Source organism: Thalassophryne amazonica, chromosome 3 (assembly GCF_902500255.1).
Source record: "Thalassophryne amazonica chromosome 3, fThaAma1.1, whole genome shotgun sequence".
NCBI lineage: Eukaryota > Metazoa > Chordata > Actinopteri > Batrachoidiformes > Batrachoididae > Thalassophryne > Thalassophryne amazonica.
Window position 1 is genome coordinate 53,697,681 of NC_047105.1, and position 21,529 is coordinate 53,719,209.

Below are 21,529 nucleotides of genomic sequence, written 5' to 3' on the forward strand. Positions count from 1 at the left end.
AATGGAATAGTGTTGACAGTGTTGAATGCTTGCCCTCCAAAGTAAAGGTCAAACAAGGTCTACGTCTGTTGGATTCTATGACATGTGACATATGTTACCCCATAACGTGATAAGTAAGGATGATACATGGTCCAAACTATTCCTTTTTAAAACCATGTCAAGACCCATCTGATGCGGTTATTGAGTAAAATTGCCATAAACACTACATACAAGTAAAAAATAACAAACAGGTTACCGTTGACCATTCACTGTGTGCCCCACTACATTGCTGTGATGTCAGCTCAGTTATCTCAGTCTTCACGGCTGCTGCCCGAGTTTCCGACTTGGAATTTCAACTTGAATAGCCTTCTGTTGCACTTTTCCGAGTCGGAGCTTGTTTGTTTGTTTTTTTCAAGGTACAGTCAAACGCAGCATTATTGTAAGCTAATTCATCCACTAATTGTTTTCAAGGATAGCTGAAAAGTGAATCCACAAACAAAAAAAAGATAGCTTTGCTCATTAGCAGTTAGCTGATGAGCTGAACTGTGCCTACTTCTGAAGATAATTACATGTCATTATTTTTTTCTCAAAAATCCATACATTGCATCTGCCGGCTGTGCTTTGATTAATCATTTTACAACTAAACTTGTGTTTGTGTATAACTGGATCCCATTTATTAACATATTATTCTCAGTGGTTGGAGTGAAACTAGACCTTGAAGCGTGGGTGGATAAATTCAAGATTCTTGCCAGCAATCACACAGACAACCGCCAAGGCTCAAACACGGTAATGCGCCAACAGTTTTATTGCTACAAAAGCATGCGTTGGAACATATGCTTCCACCAAGGACCTAAAAATAAAATTTAGCAGCTAATAGTAAATAAAAAAAAATCAGATCTTCCCACATAATTGAACTACTTATACTTTGGACAAGGCCAACATGTTGACTGGGATTTGTGAATGTCGGTGCTTTAGTTTTTGAGTATCAATCCAGTGAGCAGAACTTCCTTGGTGGAAGTAAAGCTAAATTTGAATTTAAACATTTGCTGTTGCACCATGCAGTATTAATGTTGAGTGGATGTTTTCTCTCTCTGTCTGCGGCAGTGTGGACCAAACAGGGTTTGTGAAATGGACTGTGAAGCCAACAGTGATGTACGTGCACATTTTTAATGCTGGATGTCCTGTGGTAAATTGCTTTTATTTTTCAGTGTGCATTGATGTAACAGTCTGTCTCTGCCTTTTTTGTTCAGGACCTCCTGTGTTATTTAATAGATGATGGTGGATTTCTAATCATGTCCAATCAGAAGGAAGACTGGTACAAGGTGCAGTTCATAATCTGTTTATCCCGTCAGTAATTTCATTGCTAAAAAGGGTCGGAAGCACAAAAACATCTCTCGATAGTCTTTGCTCTGCATGTCATCTTACATGATGTGTGTTGGCATGTTGATGTGGCATGTTGATGTGGCATGTTGTGTGTTCAGTTGTGTCACTGTGTATTCTTCTGCCCCTGCAGGTGGGCATGTTCTTCAGTGATGTCGACCCATACTTGATGTACGCACTCTACAACAATTCCTTCTACAGCCGTAAGCAGTCTTTTGACTATCAGTCTGTGTGTGAGCGGATGCCAAACAGTGAAGCTGGAGCTGCACCGCGACAAGTGTTTGTGGTGAGAACAAACTCTCCTGAGTCGCCTTGTGGCAACTTGTGATGTGATTTGGTGACATAAATAAATTGAATTGGAATTAAATTCAAATCAGGAAGAGAACATGTAATGATAGATGAGGAAAACTAGGTGTAAGTAGCTTAGGAACTAAAAGGATGTATGACACAAAAAACATCTAAACCTAATACATTTGACACAGATTTATGCAAATTAATTATTTGTAATTCAGTGTCAACAAAATATATATTGTTCTGTGTGGTCTTGACTTTGGATCAGTTCTAGATAAGTCGCACTGGAGTATGTGTCACATCTGCCAAAAATGTGAAAAATTATGAAAAAAGTGTGTGGGGAGGGGTGTACAGTGCGTCCAGAAAGTATTCACAGCGCTTCACTTTTCCTACATTGTTATGTTACTGTTGTGTGGGCCGCTGAAGAGGAGGTACTGCTGGCCCACCACCACCAGAGGGCGCCCTGCCTGGAGTGCGGGCTCCAGGCACCAGAGGGCGCTGCCGCATCATGGGAGTAGCCTGGGTGACAGCTGTCACCCATCACCAGACACAGCTGTTCCACTCAGCACAGAGGTATATCAGGAGGACGGCGTCTCCACCTCAGTGCCGAGATATCGCCTAAGACTAAGGTAGTATTCTCTGCATTTATATATTGCATAACCAGCTAAACCTGTTAAACCTTTTCAGGACTGGTGACTACAGATAGCTTCATTGTTTGGATAAGTACTCACCTTCCTGCTGTTCTTTGACAAGAGGTGGAGGCGGCTTCTCCCCTCTCCGTTACTGGGTGCGGTCATCCACGCCTGTGTGTTGTTGCTCTCTCCTGCCAGCAGTACCGGATCCGACGAGCGGAGGCAGTGGCCACCTGGGAATTCGGGACTTGGCGGTTCCAGTATTTCCAGGGTTCGGTGGCAGAGGAGATCTGGGTGGTTCCGGTTCGACTGAGACGGACGTCTCCTACCTTCGAGCCTGCCCACACGACACCAGCGGATTCGACCCCAAATTGTGTTTGTTATATTAATTGTGCTTGTTTCACAGAAGTAAATCTTGTTATTTACCTTCTCCATTGTCCGTTCATTGCGCCCCCTGTTGTGGGTCCGTGTTCCTACACTTTCACAACAGTTACAGTCTTATTCCAAAATGGATGAAATTCATTTTTTCCCCCCAAATTCTACACACAATACCTCATAAAGACAATGTGAAAAAAGTTTTTTTTTTTAGATTTTAGCAGGTTTATTAAAAATAATGAAAAAACAGAAATCACATGTACATATTTATTCACAGCCTTTGCAATGAAGCTCAAAACAGAGCTCAGATGCAACCTGTTTCAACTGATCATCTTGAGATGTTTCTACCAGTGTTGTATAAAGTACCGGAAAATCACACTCAAGTAAAAGTACAGATACCCATTAAAAAAATGACTTTGGTAGAAGTTCAAGTCACTGATTGAAATGCTACTCAAGTAAAAGTCTTAAAGTATCTAGTATTTATTGTACTTAAGTATAAGTAATGTACAACTAAATGTACTCAAGTATTGAAAGTAAAAGTACAAGTAAATGTTAATAATCAAAAACGGACTGATTTTTTTTTTTTTATAAAAGTTTATCTAGGCTTGTAAATGACTGGTAGTATTAGTGAAAACACTGAAAATTGTGCACATCACACAAAAACACTTCAAACAAGGTTTCAAAACCTAAACGAGAGTAGGCTACTCACTAGGTGTTCACAGGAAACAATTATTTATTTCTATATGTATTTATTTATTTTCATTGTTACAAGGTTTTATCTTTTCTGTTGTGTTTTGTTTCATTAGGTTCTTTTTGTCTTTTTCTCTAAAATTGTATTGTAACATTATTAGTCTATTATTATTGACTATTATTGAATTGAATTGAATTGAATAAGCTTTATTGTCATTGTATAAAAAACACAATGAAATGTCGTTCGGCAACACCCCTGTGCAGCAGCTCCCTCACAGATAAATTACAATATACAATAGACTATCACATATAAAATATATAGTCTGTTAAAAACTCAGTATAAATAAGATAATGAATATTAAATACATATTTTAAAGAATAAAACAGTGGAGGGAATATCCGGTGCAATAATAAAAACAGTGCAGTGTAATCCCCAGTGCGATACAAGTAGTCAATATTCTTCTAAAAGTCTTTTCACAGCCATTGGGAAAAAGCTGTCCTTCAGTCTGTTTATTGTCTATTATGTAGACTATTATTGTTGTTGCTATAATATATGAATAAAAATAAATTTAAAAAATTACAGTTTGACTCTTTTACGACAACGAACACAAATCAACACAAACGTGCTGATGCGAACAGCTTAATGCTACCTTTAACATTGAAAACGCCATAGACATGCTAACACGTTAGCATTGGTCCCGTTTTTAAGTTATAAAATACATCTATCAACTGTTTCAGAAGACCATAACAGGTCGGTTTAACATAAAAATATTAAATGTTATTCACAGACATATGTTCCTCAGGGTTTTAGCGGGAAAAAAATTAGGATAAAGCGAAATAAAATCCACGAATCGTAGATCGAAGCACTGCTTCGACCTGCAAATCACTGCTTCGATTGGTTCAAGGTTCAAAGCAAAGCCGCGCTGCAGAAAGGTTGATTACAGACCTGCTGCAGGTCTGTAATCAATGTAGAGAAATGATCATTTTCCTGACAAACACCCCACAAGTTCGCAACTGCAAATAAGCCTATCGGACATGCCTCATGACAAATCAGCCTGACTTCGTTGCAGTCACTAGTAATCTGTCTCTGGGTGAAAACACAACTTTTTTCGTGTTTGTGTGTGTGTGTGTGTGTGTGTGTGTGTGTGTGTTTTGTAACGAGTAACGGCATGGGGCATAGATAATGTATCGGAGTAGAAGTATGCAATTAAGGTCGGAAATGTAGTGAAGTAAAAGTGAAAGTAATCTGAATAAAAAAAACTCAATTAAAGTACAAAGTCTCCCAAAACGTACTTAAGTACAGTAGTGGTGTATTTTTACTGCATTACTATACAACACTGGTTTCTACAGCTTAATTGGAGTCCACCTGGGGTAAATTCAGCTGACTGAACATGATTTGGAAAGGCACCAGTGTTGTCAAAGTAACTTTGACAAGTTACTTTTTTAGTTGCTTTATACAGTTACTTTATACGGTTACTTCATTACCAGCTTTATGCAATGACTTTATTAGAATCTACCGAAAACTTGCAACTAATAAGTAATGTAACTAATAACGTAACTAGTAATCTATCTTGATTACTCTTAAGATTGAGCAATCAGCAGAGTAACTAATAGTTACTTTTCTGAGTACTAAATCTTAAAAATAACCAAGTTAGACTATGAGTTACTTCATTAATTACATTCAGCAGCTGCCGACAAGTTGTCCACAGCTGCTAATAAAGTAACTGTATAAAGTAACTGTAAAATATAACTGTATAAAGTAACTAATGAAGTAACTTGTCAAAGTTACTTTGCCAACACTGAAAGGCACACACCTGTCTACATTTAAGGTCCCACAGTTGACAGTGCATGTCAGAGCACAAACCAAGCATGAAGTCAAAGAAATTGTCTGTAGACCTCTGAGACAGGATTGTCTCGAGGCACAAATCTGGGGAAGGGTACAGAAACATTTCTGCTGCTTTGAAGGTCCCAATGAGCACAGTGGCCTCCATCATCTGTAAATGGTAGAAGTTTGAATCCACCAGGACTCTTCCTAGAGCTGGCCACCCGTCTAAACTGACTGATCAGAGTAGAAGGGCCTTAGTCAGGGAGGTGACCAAGCACCCAATGGTCACTCTGTCAGAGCTTCAGCATTCCTCTGTGGAGAGAAGAGAACCTTCCAGAATGACAACCATCTCTGCAGCAATCCACCAATCAGGCCTGTATGGTAGAGTGGCTAGACTGAAGCCACTCCTTAGAAAAAGGGACATGGCAGCCCACCTGGAGTTTGCCAAAGGGCACCTGAAGGACTCTCAGACCATCAGAAACAAAATTCTCTGGTCTGATGAGACAACGATTGAATTCTTTGGTGTGAATGCCAGGCACCACGTTTGGAGGAAACAGGCACCATCCCTACAGTGAAGCATGCTGGTGGCAGCATCATGCTGTGGGGATGTTTTTCAGCAGCAGGAACTGGGAGACTAGTCAGGATTGAGGGTAAAATGAATGAAGCAATGTACAGAGACATCCTTGATGAAAACCTGCTCCAGAGCGCTCTTGACTTCAGACTGGGGTGACGGTTCATCTTTCAGCAGGTCAATGACCCTAAGCACACAGCCAATATATCAAAGGAGTGGCTTCAGGACAACTCTGTGAATGTCCTTAAATGACCCAGCCAGAGCCCAGACCTGAATCTGATTCAACATCTCTGGAGAGATCTGAAAATCGCTGTGCACCGACGCTCCTCATCCAACCGGATGGAGCTCAAGAGGTGCTTGCAAAGCGGAATGAACAAAACTGCCCAAAGATAGGTGCACCAAGCTTGTGGCATCATATTCACGAAGACTTGAGTTTGTTATTTCTGTCAAAGGTGATTCAACAAAGTATTGAGCAAAGGGTGCGAATCCTTATGTACATGTGATTTTTTATTATTTTCATTATCATTATATTATCATTATTGGGTGTTGCGAGTAGAATTTTGATGGGAAAAAAAAGAATTTACTCCATTTTGGAATAAAGCTGTACCATAACAAAATCCCCCCCCAAAAAATGGAGCACAGTGAATACTTTCTGGATGCTATGTATATATACTCAACAAAAATATAAACGCAACACTTTTGGTTTTGCTCCCATTTTGTATGAGATGAACTCAAAGATCTAAAACTTTTTCCACATACACAATATCACCATTTCCCTCAAATATTGTTCACAAACCAGTCTAAATCTGTGATAGTGAGCACTTCTCCTTTGCTGAGATAATCCATCCCACCTCACAGGTGTGCCATATCAAGATGCTGATTAGACACCATGATTAGTGCACAGGTGTGCCTTAGACTGTCCACAATAAAAGGCCACTCTGAAAGGTGCAGTTTTATCACACAGCACAATGCCACAGATGTCGCAAGATTTGAGGGAGCGTACAATTGGCATGCTGACAGCAGGAAAGTCAACCAGAGCTCTTGCTCGTGTATTGAATGTTCATTTCTCTACCATAAGCCGTCTCCAAAGGCGTTTCAGAGAATTTGGCAGTACATCCAACCAGCCTCACAACCGCAGACCACGTGTAACCACACCAGCCCAGGACCTCCACATCCTGCATGTTCACCTCCAAGATCGTCTGAGACCAGCCACTCGGACAGCTGCTGAAACAATCGGTTTGCATAACCAAAGAATTTCTGCACAAACTATCAGAAACTGTCTCAGGGAAGCTCATCTGCATGCTCGTCCTCCTCATCGGGGTCTCGACCTGACTCCAGTTCGTCGTTGTAACCGACTTGAGTGGGCAAATGCTCACATTCCCTGGCGTTTGGCACGTTGGAGAGGTGTTCTCTTCACGGATGATGTGAAGGAGATGTGTTGCACTGCATGAGGCAAATGGTGGTCACACCAGATACTGACTGGTATCCCCCCCCCAATAAAACAAAACTGCACCTTTCAGAGTGGCCTTTTATTGTGGGCAGTCTAAGGCACACATGTGCACTAATCATGGTGTCTAATCAGCATCTTGATATGGCACACCTGTGAGGTGGGATGGATTATCTCAGCAAAGGAGAAGTGCTCACTATCACAGATTTAGACTGGTTTGTGAACAATATTTGAGGGAAATGGTGATATTGTGTATGTGGAAAAAGTTTTAGATCTTTGAGTTCATCTCATACAAAATGGGAGCAAAACCAAAAGTGTTGCGTTTATATTTTTGTTGAGTATATATGAGGTCTGTTAGAAAAGTATCGGACCTCTTTATTTTTTGCAAAAACCTGATGGATTTGAATCACGTGTGCTTGCATGAGCAAACCTTGAACCTTCATGCGCATGCGTGAATTTTTTCACGCCTGTCGATTGCATCACTTCTAACTTGTCAACGAGAGCAGATAACATTCTGATCATTGGTGACTTTAACGTTCATATAAATAAGCCTTCTGATCCCCTCTGCACATCATTTATGGAAATTGTGGATGTATTAGGATTTCGGCAATGCATTCGGGATTCAACGCACATTAGTGGAAATACCCTGGATCTGGTTCTCGCACGTGATATTGCTGTCACGAATATTGACATTATGCCTCTTACATCAGTGGTCTCTGATCACTCACTTATTAAGTTTACAGTTTCGCTGCCGTGTTTAGTGGAACAACAACCTTATATATCATTACGGCGATGCATCAACTCCTCAACTAAGACAACTAGAAGCTAGATTACCTGATGTCTTAGCCTCACTTTTGACAAATACCCCGTCAGTAGACAGACTTGTGGATAGTTTAAACTCAGTGCTCAAAACGACACTCGACATGATTGCACCACCTGTGTTGAAACCGCGCTCCCCCAAATCACAGTCACCTTGGTTCAATGATTACCTGCGTGACCTCAAGCATAAAGCAAGAGGTCTAGAACATAAATGGCGTCGTTCAAAATTAGAAGTATTCCACCTTGCATGGCGTGATGCCATCTTAGACAGACACCCTCTCTACTTTTAAGATTAGGCTTAAAACTTTCCTTTTTGCTAAAGCTTATAGTTAGGGCTGGATCAGGTGACCCTGAACCATCCCTTAGTTATGCTGCTATAGACGTAGACTGCTGGGGGGTTCCCATGATGCACTGTTTCTTTCTCTTTTTGCTCTGTATGCACCACTCTGCATTTAATCATTAGTGATCGATCTCTGCTCCCCTCCACAGCATGTCTTTTTCCTGGTTCTCTCCCTCAGCCCCAACCAGTCCCAGCAGAAGACTGCCCCTCCCTGAGCCTGGTTCTGCTGGAGGTTTCTTCCTGTTAAAAGGGAGTTTTTCCTTCCCACTGTAGCCAAGTGCTTGCTCACAGGGGGTCGTTTTGACCATTGGGGTTTTACATAATTATTGTATGGCCTTGCCTTACAATATAAAGCGCCTTGGGGCAACTGTTTGTTGTGATTTGGCGCTATATAAAAAAAATTGATTGATTGATTGACTATAAGCATGCGCTATTGGCTACAAAGCGGACTTACTACTTTGATTTGATCAACAAAAACAAGCATAACTCAAAAGTTCTTGTTCAACACGGTGGCAACACTTATTCATGGACAACCACCTGTAGTTCGCTCTCCTTTTACAGCACAAGATTTCCTGGATTACTTTGAGAAGAAAATAGATAACATTAGGTTGAACATATCCCAGCATGCCTTAATCCAGCCACTACACCCTGCTATTGAGGTGGGCGCCACTACTGAGGTATTACCTAGATTTACAGAATTTGATGGTATCTCTCTAGACATGCTGACGAAACTCGTAACGTCAACAAAAAGCACAACCTGTTTATTTGATCCTATACCAACAAAACTGTTTAAGGACCTGTGGCCCACTCTTGGGCCGATTGTGCTGGAAATGATTAATCTTTAACTTCTGGATCTGTTCCTAAACGTTTCAAATATGCAGTGATTAAACCATTACTTAAGAAACCTAATCTTGACCCTAGTGTATTGAAAAACTATCTGCCGATATCAAATCTATCATTTTGCTCTAAAATTCTGGTTCTGTTGCTGTTAGATCTCAGAGCTGCATTTGATACAGTGGATCATCATATTCAATCAATCAATCAATTTTTTTATATAGCGCCAAATCACAACAAACAGTTGCCCCAAGGCGCTTTATATTGTAAGGCAAGGCCATACAATAATTATGTAAAACCCCAACAGTCAAAATGACCCCCTGTGAGCAAGCACTTGGCTACAGTGGGAAGGAAAAACTCCCTTTTAACAGGAAGAAACCTCCAGCAGAACCAGGCTCAGGGAGGGGCAGTCTTCTGCTGGGACTGGTTGGGGCTGAGGGAGAGAACCAGGAAAAAGACATGCTGTGGAGGGGAGCAGAGATCGATCACTAATGATTAAATGCAGAGTGGTGCATACAGAGCAAAAAGAGAAAGAAACAGTGCATCATGGGAACCCCCCAGCAGTCTACGTCTATAGCAGCATAACTAAGGGATGGTTCAGGGTCACCTGATCCAGCCCTAACTATAAGCTTTAGCAAAAAGGAAAGTTTTAAGCCTAATCTTAAAAGTAGAGAGGGTGTCTGTCTCCCTGATCTGAATTGGGAGCTGGTTCCACAGGAGAGGAGCCTGAAAGCTGAAGGCTCTGCCTCCCATTCTACTCTTACAAACCCTAGGAACTACAAGTAAGCCTGCAGTCTGAGAGCGAAGCGCTCTATTGGGGTGATATGGTACTACGAGGTCCCTAAGATAAGATGGGACCTGATTATTCAAAACCTTATAAGTAAGAAGAAGAATTTTAAATTCTATTCTAGAATTAACAGGAAGCCAATGAAGAGAGGCCAATATGGGTGAGATATGCTCTCTCCTTCTAGTCCCCGTCAGTACTCTAGCTGCAGCATTTTGAATTAACTGAAGGCTTTTTAGGGAACTTTTAGGACAACCTGATAATAATGAATTACAATAGTCCAGCCTAGAGGAAATAAATGCATGAATTAGTTTTTCAGCATCACTCTGCGACAAGACCTTTCTGATTTTAGAGATATTGCGTAAATGCAAAAAAGCAGTCCTACATATTTGTTTAATATGCGCTTTGAATGACATATCCTGATCAAAAATGACTCCAAGATTTCTCACAGTATTACTAGAGGTCAGGGTAATGCCATCCAGAGTAAGGATCTGGTTAGACACCATGTTTCTAAGATTTGTGGGGCCAAGTACAATAACTTCAGTTTTATCTGAGTTTAAAAGCAGGAAATTAGAGGTCATCCATGTCTTTATGTCTGTAAGACAATCCTGCAGTTTAGCTAATTGGTGTGTGTCCTCTGGCTTCATGGATAGATAAAGCTGGGTATCATCTGCGTAACAATGAAAATTTAAGCAATACCGTCTAATAATACTGCCTAAGGGAAGCATGTATAAAGTGAATAAAATTGGTCCTAGCACAGAACCTTGTGGAACTCCATAATTAACTTTAGTCTGTGAAGAAGATTCCCATTTACATGAACAAATTGTAATCTATTAGACAAATATGATTCAAACCACTGCAGCGCAGTGCCTTTAATACCTATGGCATGCTCTAATCTCTGTAATAAAATTTTATGGTCAACAGTATCAAAAGCAGCACTGAGGTCTAACAGAACAAGCACAGAGATGAGTCCACTGTCCGAGGCCATAAGAAGATCATTTGTAACCTTCACTAATGCTGTTTCTGTACTATGATGAATTCTAAAACCTGACTGAAACTCTTCAAATAGACCATTCCTCTGCAGATGATCAGTTAGCTGTTTTACAACTACCCTTTCAAGAATTTTTGAGAGAAAAGGAAGGTTGGAGATTGGCCTATAATTAGCTAAGATAGCTGGGTCAAGTGATGGCTTTTTAAATAATGGTTTAATTACTGCCACCTTAAAAGCCTGTGGTACATAGCCAACTAACAAAGATAGATTGATCATATTTAAGATCGAAGCATTAAATAATGGTAGGGCTTCCTTGAGCAGCCTGGTAGGAATGGGGTCTAATAAACATGTTGATGGTTTGGATGAAGTAACTAATGAAAATAACTCGGACAGAACAATCGGAGAGAAAGAGTCTAACCAAATACCGGCATCACTGAAAGCAGCCAAAGATAACGATACGTCTTTGGGATGGTTATGAGTAATTTTTTCTCTAATAGTTAAAATTTTGTTAGCAAAGAAAGTCATGAAGTCATTACTAGTTAAAGTTAATGGAATACTCAGCTCAATAGAGCTCTGACTCTTTGTCAGCCTGGCTACAGTGCTGAAAAGAAACCTGGGGTTGTTCTTATTTTCTTCAATTAGTGATGAGTAGAAAGATGTCCTAGCTTTACGGAGGGCTTTTTTATAGAGCAACAGACTCTTTTTCCAGGCTAAGTGAAGATCTTCTAAATTAGTGAGACGCCATTTCCTCTCCAACTTACGGGTTATCTGCTTTAAGCTACGAGTTTGTGAGTTATACCACGGAGTCAGACACTTCTGATTTAAAGCTCTCTTTTTCAGAGGAGCTACAGCATCCAAAGTTGTCTTCAATGAGGATGTAAAACTATTGACGAGATACTCTATCTCACTTACAGAGTTTAGGTAGCTACTCTGCACTGTGTTGGTATATGGCATTAGAGAACATAAAGAAGGAATCAGTTGAAGGTGCTATATTTTTTCTTTTTGAATTTTTATGCTTAAATAGATTTTTGCTGGTTATTGGTAGTCTGGGAGCAGGCACCGTTTCTACGGGGATGGGGTAATGAGGGGATGGCAGGGGGAGAGAAGCTGCAGAGAGGTGTGTAAGACTACAACTCTGCTTCCTGGTCCCAACCCTGGATAGTCACGGTTTGGAGGATTTAAGAAAATTGGCCAGATTTCTAGAGAGAGCTGCTCCATCCAAAGTGGGATGGATGCCGTCTCTCCTAACAAGACCAGGTTTTCCCCAGAAGCTTTGCCAATTATCTATGAAGCCCACCTCATTTTTTGGACACCACTCAGACAGCCAGCAATTCAAGGAGAACATGCGGCTAAACATGTCACTCCCGGTCTGATTGGGGAGGGGCCCAGAGAAAACTACAGAGTCCGACATTGTTTTTGCAAAGTTACACACCGATTTAATGTTAATTTTAGTGACCTCCGATTGGCGTAACCGAGTGTCATTACTGCCGACGTGAATTACAATCTTACCAAATTTACGCTTAGCCTTAGCCAGCAGTTTCAAATTTCCTTCAATGTCGCCTGCTCTGGCCCCCGGAAGACAATTGACTATGGTTGCTGGTGTTGCTAACTTCACATTTCTCAAAACAGAGTCGCCAATAACCAGAGTTTGATCCTCGGCGGGTGTGTCGTCGAGTGGGGAAAAACGGTTAGAGATGTGAACGGGTTGACGGTGTACACGGGGCTTCTGTTTAGGGCTATGCTTCCTCCTCACAGTCACCCAGTCGGCCTGCTTTCCCGGCTGCTCGGGATCTGCCAGAGGGTAACTAACGGCGGCTAAGCTACCTTGGTCCGCACCGACTACAGGGGCCTGGCTAGCTGTAGAATTTAATAATGCTGGCAAATTATACAGTATTTTTTGTCTTTCTGATGCCTGATTCTGTTTTTTCTCTGTTTAAGGTGCAGCGCCATCCAGAGATGGGAGTTGTATTCGTGTTGGTGATCCTCCTGTCCTGTGCACCAACAGCAATTCTTGTATATTCATCCATGAATTGTTCTGTGAATTATTTCTGTAATTTATGTTTGTAGCATGGCCCAAGCAGAGGGTCACCCCTTTGAGTCTTGTCTGCTTGAGGTTTCTTCCTCAGGGGGAGTTTTTCCTTACCACTATTGCTCTGGGGGTTGGTAAGGTGTGTGAAGCGCCTTGAGACAACTCTGTTGTGATTTGGCGCTATATAAAGGAAATAAAATAAATTGAGTCACTTCCTGGTAAGCAGCCTGTGTGTTGTGCGCTCGGCGTTTTTTCAGTTCAAGGAAAAAGACGGAACGACTGGAGCAGCGCCGCATCAAATTTTGCCAGAAATTGGGAGATAGCCAGGTGGAAAGGGAAAATAACACACACCTCACACAAAAGCTGCTTACCAGAAAATGATGCAATCGACAGGCGTGAAAAAGTTCACGTATGCGCACGAAGGTTCAAGGTTTGCTCATGCAAGCACACGTGATTCAAATCCATCAGGTTTTTGAAAAAAAAAGGTCTGATACTTTTCTAACAGTGTGTATATATACTACTTACAAACATTGACAAGTGGTGTGAATACTTGTGTACATGTGATTCCTTCATTTTATTAATTTTTTTTTATAAATTTGCAAAAATTAACAAAAAAAAAAAAAAAAAACTTTTTCCATGTTGTCATTAAGGGGTGTTGTGAGAAGAATTTTGAGGGGACAAATGAATTTACTCCATTTTTTATTAAGGCTGTAACATAACAAATTCTGGAAAAAATTAAGCGCTGTTAATAAATTCCAGATGCACTTATATACACAACTAACAAAACAGCAGATGAATGGAACTGTTAGATTTCATGTAAAGTATCTATGCAATTCAGGCAATAAGACATTTTTTTTTTTTCTTTTAATGTTTTCTCTGCGGTTCCAGCCCACAATTGCAGATTTTGTAAACGTGGCTTGGTGGACATCAGCAGCCGCATGGTAGGAGTCAATTTGTCCTAATAATATAAAAACCCTGTCGTGACACATTCTGAAGAGACATTTTTTATGCATATCCCCACTGCATAAATCTATATTCACAACTGTCTGCTTATTTAATAACACCGTCTGTCTGCACAGGTCCTTGTTCCAACAGTTTCTGTATGGAGTGGCTTATCACAGTTGGTTTGTCACAGGTGGGTTCAAAGACTTTAAAAAGAATGCTTCCTATTCAAGTACAAGACACCCCCCCCACCCAAAATCGTCGTTTTCAATCATGTAACATTGTTTATGTTTTGAAAATGTGCATGTCCACATTTACAGCTTAACAACTGCAAAAAGTCATTGTGTTTCTGTTGAAGGTGTTAACATTTGGAATAACCTGTCCTGATAACATTAAATTACTTGGTACCTTAGTTGGCTTTAAAAGGCTTTACAAAAATAATAAAAGTACTTGTAGTCTGAAGAATTAGGTTCACCGATTTTGTTGTTTCTGGGCTTGTGCATTGTGCACTGTTGTTTGTCTGGACGTGTTTAGAAATCTTAGTTCATTGATTCATTTATATTTCTTGTACACACTTCTTTGGTACTGGTTGTTTATATATATATATATATATATATATATATATATATATAGATAGATAGATAGATAGATAGATAGATAGATAGATAGATAGATAGATAGATAGATAGATAGATAGATAGATAGATAGATAGATAGATAGATAGATAGATAGATAGATTCTTTATTTTTCTAGTATAAGGGGTGGGTATGTCTGAGCTTTGCTTCTGCCTACATCCTTTCTGCCACACGGGTACGCTGTTACATTGTTCTTTCTTTTTTATGAGTTTTGTGTTATTGTTGATCAGTGTGCCAGATCATTCATTCATTTTGCTTTTGCACCCATGTGACCCCCATTTTTAGAAACACTCACGCACTCACTCACTCACTTACTCGCTCCAGTTAAGACTCAAGGGGTGCTGGAGCCTATCCCAGCAGTCATAGGGCGTGAGGCCGGGTACACCCTGGACAGGATGCCAGTCTGTCGCAAGGCCACATATAGACAAACAACACATTCACACCCGAACACACACCTACAGACAATTTAAAGTTTCCACTCCACCTAACTTGCATGTCTTTGGATGTGGGAGGAAGCCGGAGCACCCAGAGGAAACCCACGCAAACATGGGAAGAACATGCAAACTCCACACAGAAAGGCCACGGGTGGGAATCGATCCCATGACCTTTTTGCTGTGAGGCATCAGTGCTAACCACTAAGACACTGTGCTGCCCCATAATCCGCACTAAATGTATATTCTGTGACCACAAAAATGGAGAAAAAAACGCTAAAAATAGCAGAATTTAAAAAATAAAAATCTGTTCTGACATTATTTTAATGCCAGTTTTAAACCTACAGCTTTATAATGTCATTAAAAAAGGCTTTTTGAAATTCGTTGAAGGTGTTCCACTTACATTTTATGCACTGTGTCACTATAGACGAGGTGGATGCTGAAGGATTCGATGTCAAAGAGAGGAGCTGCGTAATGATCCAGACGCAGTACTACTTCAGTAACCTCAGCAGCTCCTACAACATACTGCAAGACTGTGGCAACTGCTCCAGGTCCGTGCACACGAGATCGAACACGCGCCATCACGCTGTGACAGACGCACAGTTAGTGAGACAGCTCCATCTTTCTGTTGGAGCTAATAAACGCTGCTAATGATTAAACCCTATCAGCCTTAATGAAGTGGCCACATCATTGACTAAATAAGCCGTATACGACTGTCTCATGAATCTCGCTTATCCATTAGCAAAATGAGTCTGTGACGTAAGCGAGCGGACGGGGTTTGTTGACAGAGTTGTGTCTCTGCAGGCTGATTCATGCCAAAAGGATAAACAACACCAACCTGCTGTTTGTGGTGGCGGAGAAGATGCCTTGCAACACCTGTGAGATAGAGAAGTTGTCCCAAGAGGAGGAGGAATGTATCCTTTCTTGCTTTGCACACCCGGAATGCAGAGACAATTTGAGATGTTATCTCCTCATTATCATAGCTGTGGACACACAGATGTCTCGCATTCATTCCAAGGTCATTTTTGTCCACGTTGGTGTGAATTATGACCATTTATTTCTGACTGCTTGTGGACTGTGTGTGATACACAAAAATATATTTTTATCATTTCTTAACTCTGTTTACAGTCAAAGATGATAAACCATGTGAGGAAATGAATGTGGCACGCTACAGAAAAGGACCCTCCAACTGCTTTGACAATAATATTGCTGTAAGATATTCTGGCACTGTAATGAAACAAAGAAATATTCTAATACATTTTTATGAGCACATACAGCATGTTCACATTTTCTATGTTTGCATGGAGCGTTAGCAGTGAGAATAGGATCAGATCTAGACATGAATCTCCCGTGTGCTTTCTCTCGCAAAGCAGCTGAAATCGTATTCCTTTTAGGAAAATCCTCATATGAAATTAAAATATAGAATGGCCGGAATTGTGTTTAAAACTTTGTCATTCAAAGACAATGTAAATGTATAAAATCTCAAGAGTTCCCAGACATTTGTACGTATCAGCTTGCTGTCAGTATGTTTAGAATAGAAGTTAAAATATCAAAAATGGCTATTGCGGAGGCTTGGTGTACAGTAGCGCAGTGTTATGTAGACTTGCATACAGTAGTAGAGTGTTGCATAGAATTAAACGTTTAATTTTTTGCATCCATTTCACGGACGCCTTTGTGTCCCTCAGCGTATTGCCACGTAGGACTGCATAAGCTTGGCGTAGTCCGTATGTCACATTACACAACTCTACGGTGGGCCTGTGTGAAAGGGGCTTTAGTCACGCGAGATTTACACACTGCTGTGCATGCATATTCAGTTTGTAACATCAATCTGTTAGTAGCTTTTAGGTGCAAAGTTTGCAAATGATTATACAAATCTCATTTTAGTTTTGCAGTATATGTACATATATATCTTCTTTCATTCCCACTGTTTAAGTTTACACTTTTCCCTCTGCAGGAGAACACATCAGATTGTGGGCGGGGCCACGCTTTCCGTCCTTGCCTCTACACTTTACTGCTCATTCAGCTGCTGCTGCTTTATCCAACCTTCAGCCCTCATGTTCACTCACTACTACAGTAACTCCATTCCTCCACGTGTCCTCCACAAGCTTGTTTCCTGCCCTGTCTTTAACCCCGCCCCTCACCAAATCCATGCCCCTATGCCCCACCCCTGATATAGTATAATGCTATAGGTACCTGACATAGGTAATAATGGGACTTCTCATCACAGCAAGTTGGAAGCCCTGAGTGCCACGCTACCCAGCTCGCTTCAGTTCTTGTCGCTTAGTGACAACTGCCGGACATTTGCGTCCTCAGCCAGTTAACCTTCATCTGCAGGAAGAGTAGGCGGTGTCGGACCGCTGGGATCATCGGCGGCAACATCGGAAAAAACAAAACAAGCCACATGACCCATTGCCTATAAGAGAGGGAGGGAACAGACAGGTTGATGTCATTGTCATACGGACTGGAGAGTTTAGGACATTTGTCCATCTTCGCCAGTGTCTTTGGGACAGACGGTGAGACATGGACTCCCCCCCCTCTCTATCGCTCACCTTCATCTCAGAGTCTCACCGCTCTGTCATTCTCCTCTCCCGAGGAGCCGTGGACCATTCAGCAAGTATTAGCCACCAGAAAAGATAAAAAAGAACTTTCATGTATACAAAATGTCACGTGTAAACTGCTGAAGTGATGCATACTCCAAATGTACGTATATTTAGGTGATCATTTGAAATGGAAGTCGTTAGGTGTTTAAAAAGACATGAGTTCATTTATGCACTATATCTACTTGCCAAAATGAGATAGACTTTGATGTGGTCTTATTTTTATAGCCAAAACACAGAGGAAAGTGGCTTCAGATTCAGATTGAGGACAAACTGTGATGAAAAGACAGAAACTGAATGCTGATTCATTTCCTGCTGCTCCACAGAAAACACATCCTAAGAGGATGATTGAAATTATACAACATTTATCTCATTCTTTGGAGTATTTTTCTTCTATGTCCAGCTCGTGCTGACGTAGTAGTTTTGAGACTGCAGTAAAATATCAATCAGTGTTCAGTTACAGCCGATTTGTTGATGTCGTGTCATGTTCTTTACCACCTATGGGCTGTTCTGACATCTGGTTCAGACTCATGTTCACCAAACAAAACCATTCTGCGCTCTGTGATGTGAAAGCTCGTCTCTGCCAAACCTCACGAAGCGTCTCCTGTTAACTTTAACGCTCCTGATCTAAGAGTCCACACAAGCCCTCTGCCTCCCGAACATCTTGTGGTAGTTCCAGCTGGGTTTTTGGCTTGTCTTACCTTTTTGACTGATGCTGTTCAAACTTCATTCGCTGCTGGGGGTTTAGGGGCTTTCAACATTTCCAAGGGAAATGCAGAAGAGGCCACTAAATATAATGATCACATAGTGGTGTGGTTGTAACTTTCACCATTTGTTATTTGGTCATTATGACTTGTGAAAAGGCGTTTAGCCTCCTGTGTCGAGGAGCTACTGTTTCATAGTGCCTTGATGCACTTAGTTTTGGGGCGCACTGGCTTGTTAGGGTGAAGAGACCATATAGTAGCTTTATAAGGCATCTAGTCCATGGACCAAGCAGGTTTTTGGGTATCATCTAAGGGGACTAAACAGCACTTACAATCCAGCCTCAATCATCGTCTGCCTGAATCATATGTGTGTTTGTGGTTGTGAGTGGATGTACGTGTATTTGCTAGGTTGACTTAAAAATCCTTTAAGGGAATGTCTTTCAAAAGAGTGACACGTGAGGAATGACCGTTGTAGTCGCATAGCTGTTATCCAGTTCCTACGGTGTAATACAGTGTTGCTGTGGAGAAAAAGAAAGGAATTCATCACTTACCGTCAATTGAGCTTAAATATATTAAAAAAGCATTTCAGCCTCTTTGATTCAGAGTTGTCTGAAAGAATGTGTAGTACATCAGTGTTTCAAGTGCAACATAGCCTCTCTAAATGCCTTAGTGTTACACAGAACAGAGAACTAACACGTTTCCCCTTCATGTACACTCTATTACCCACAAATATGTCCTCCAAAATACTCTGTTCCTGAGGTTTCTTGGTGTTCTGAAGTAAGTATAGTGAGCTCTAATTTTTGTTCTTTGAGTCTTGCGATGATTAGTTATTGACCCTGCTCGATGAATGCTTGAAGTGGTGGAAGTCTGAAATTCTAAAGCCTCCGACCTTGATGTTCACCCACCCAACCTTACTGCATCCTTACAATGAGAAAAGTGGTGAAATCTGACTCGTAGCTATACATCTGTAGAGTTGTTGGTACGATCTGACATGACAAACATGCTGGCACCCTAACTGCAGCGAACCTGAAATGCGTGTTAATAATTTGGTTCTTTTCAGGGTTGGGCACGGGCCAGACACCGGTCAGTTTGTCTCTGTCCTGTGCCATTCAGTGTCTGGATTTTCCTATTTTCACTGTCTGTAAACAAATGCTACACATGCCTGTGGAAATGTGCCCCCTGACACTTGCTCTTTTCCTGGCGCGCGTGCACGTAGGCCTACAGTACAAGCACGTATACATGTGCAAGACCTAATACAACACGACGCTTATGGCAAGCCATTTTAACAGGATTATAGAGATCACTGCTTCAGCACTGTGTCTACATTTTAGGCACATCACATTTCTACAATGAATCAAAAGCTGCTTAACGTATTATTTGCAAATAAGTAAAATGTACACAACTTTTCACTTTTAAATATGCAGAATTTGTTTTGTCATTTCTAAGAAAAGAAAAGCCATCAGAAAGGACATCCAAAATTGTCTCTTAATGCAAATGTTTTTGTTTAGAATACAATTTTTTTTTAACATTTCATATGTGAATTTCTGTTAACCAACCGATGGGGGAAGTTAAACTAGTATTTTGAAAAGTCTAGGATGCATAAAACTTTTCCACAGTAGTGTCTTGCTCTACATTTTCTCCAAGATTAATTTAGGGTCAATGTGGCTCAAAGTTGAGTCATTTTCAGGTCCAGCGTCTTGCTCAAGAACACTTCGACCACTCAATTTTAATCCAATATGAAACACTCCAGTTAGTGTTTAATCCACAGCGGCGCAATGCAGCTGTTATTTAATAAATCATTCAGTTAAATGTGATGACTAAATGATCCACTGAGTTGTACAGAACAAAACTAATCAAATTTCAGCTTTGTGATCTCATATTATTTAAATTGTCTAAGTTAAATAACAATGTGAGATTTTAATCATTCCGTCATTATAGTTATGACTAGTAGTCACGTTTTAAAGTTGGAATAGCTTTAATTCTTCAATTTTTGAGAAAACTCAAATGTCTTTTTGGGCTCCAACATGAACATTACAAGTAAAAATGCCATTACAGGTGTTTCAGGGTTGTAGATAAGTTTTCTTATTATTCATAATTCATTTTAAGATACTACTGTATTCGCCCCTCAGAGTGCTCAGGGCCCTCCACGCGTAATTCTGCCTGAAGAGGGGGGGTGGGCCAATGCATGAGCATGGCCAATATTATATTCGTCGGAAAACCCATTTCAATAAAATGTCTGATTTCCTCACAAATAAAAAATAAATCGCAAATAACTCACCTGTTTGTGTCCATATTTTGTCCTTTTCTCATTCATTAAATGTGTTCCTTGTAATTTAATTTAATTTCGGGTGGGAGCTTAACCAACTTTCTTCAAAAAAGGAGGTGGGCCAATGCTCAGCCACGGGCCCTCTGATGGGCAAATACGGTAATTACAAATACATTATGAAAAACATTCAAGGACAAGTGACGAGTCGTATGTCAGTAACAATACCTTCTACGGTCACTCATAATAATATAATCACAGACACGTTAACATTCTGATGAGTCAAAACAAAGCTTAAACTCGATCAAAGGTGCTCAGAGAGCACGATAAAGCCACATCCATATTTCAAACTATCAGGCGTGTATTGAGAAAGGCATCACTTCCTTGAAATTAGCCATTTTCCTATATATTCACATGGGGCTGGAAACTGAGCTATGACCTTGATTGTTGACCAATTCTAACCCAAATCAAGTAATTTCTTCTTCATCGGGTGCCCAATTTACCTCCCAAGTTTGAGCTACATCAGATTTGCTATTCTTAAGATATCTTGCCAACATGCAAACAAACATTTACAACACCACCAACCCAATCACAAAGTGTGTATGAAGCAATCCATGTTGCTGGAAGATTTGGTGAAATTTATCAAGAGACAGTAAGCAAGTTCCATGTCTTCACAGCAACATTCTCACAAATGCTCAGTGTTTCACAATCGGATTCAGACTTTGTTGATCCCAGATGGTGCAGTTCATTTGCAACTTACTCCGTCACAATTGTTTATGAATTTAAACTCTGTTGCGCCATGAGTCAGAAGTTATGTCCAAATTTCTGAAATTATTTTCATGATGTGAGTCAAATGATAACATCTGTGACGTCACCATAAACAACTTAAATAAAAATTCTTAGTCATCAGAAGGCGTTCATAATTATAGATATCATCCTGACAACGTCACATTGCAATTACAACTAACC

General features: G+C 40.6%; 1 protein-coding gene across 3 annotated transcripts in view; it reads left to right on the top strand.

Moving 5' to 3' along the window:
• The window catches only part of cacna2d2a (calcium channel, voltage-dependent, alpha 2/delta subunit 2a), a 573,469-nt gene extending 554,310 nt beyond the window's left edge, over window positions 1–19,159 (top strand). For all 3 annotated transcript variants that reach the window (XM_034166295.1, XM_034166292.1, XM_034166294.1), the window contains 10 exons: window positions 674–765; window positions 1,084–1,131; window positions 1,230–1,301; window positions 1,493–1,645; window positions 13,876–13,928; window positions 14,067–14,122; window positions 15,424–15,547; window positions 15,801–15,910; window positions 16,125–16,207; window positions 16,951–19,159. In XM_034166295.1, the coding sequence (XP_034022186.1) occupies window positions 674–765; window positions 1,084–1,131; window positions 1,230–1,301; window positions 1,493–1,645; window positions 13,876–13,928; window positions 14,067–14,122; window positions 15,424–15,547; window positions 15,801–15,910; window positions 16,125–16,207; window positions 16,951–17,073 (914 nt within the window). In that variant the 3' untranslated portion in view covers window positions 17,074–19,159. The remainder of the gene's footprint in view (window positions 1–673; window positions 766–1,083; window positions 1,132–1,229; window positions 1,302–1,492; window positions 1,646–13,875; window positions 13,929–14,066; window positions 14,123–15,423; window positions 15,548–15,800; window positions 15,911–16,124; window positions 16,208–16,950) is intronic.
• Window positions 19,160–21,529: the final 2,370 nt, after the last annotated feature.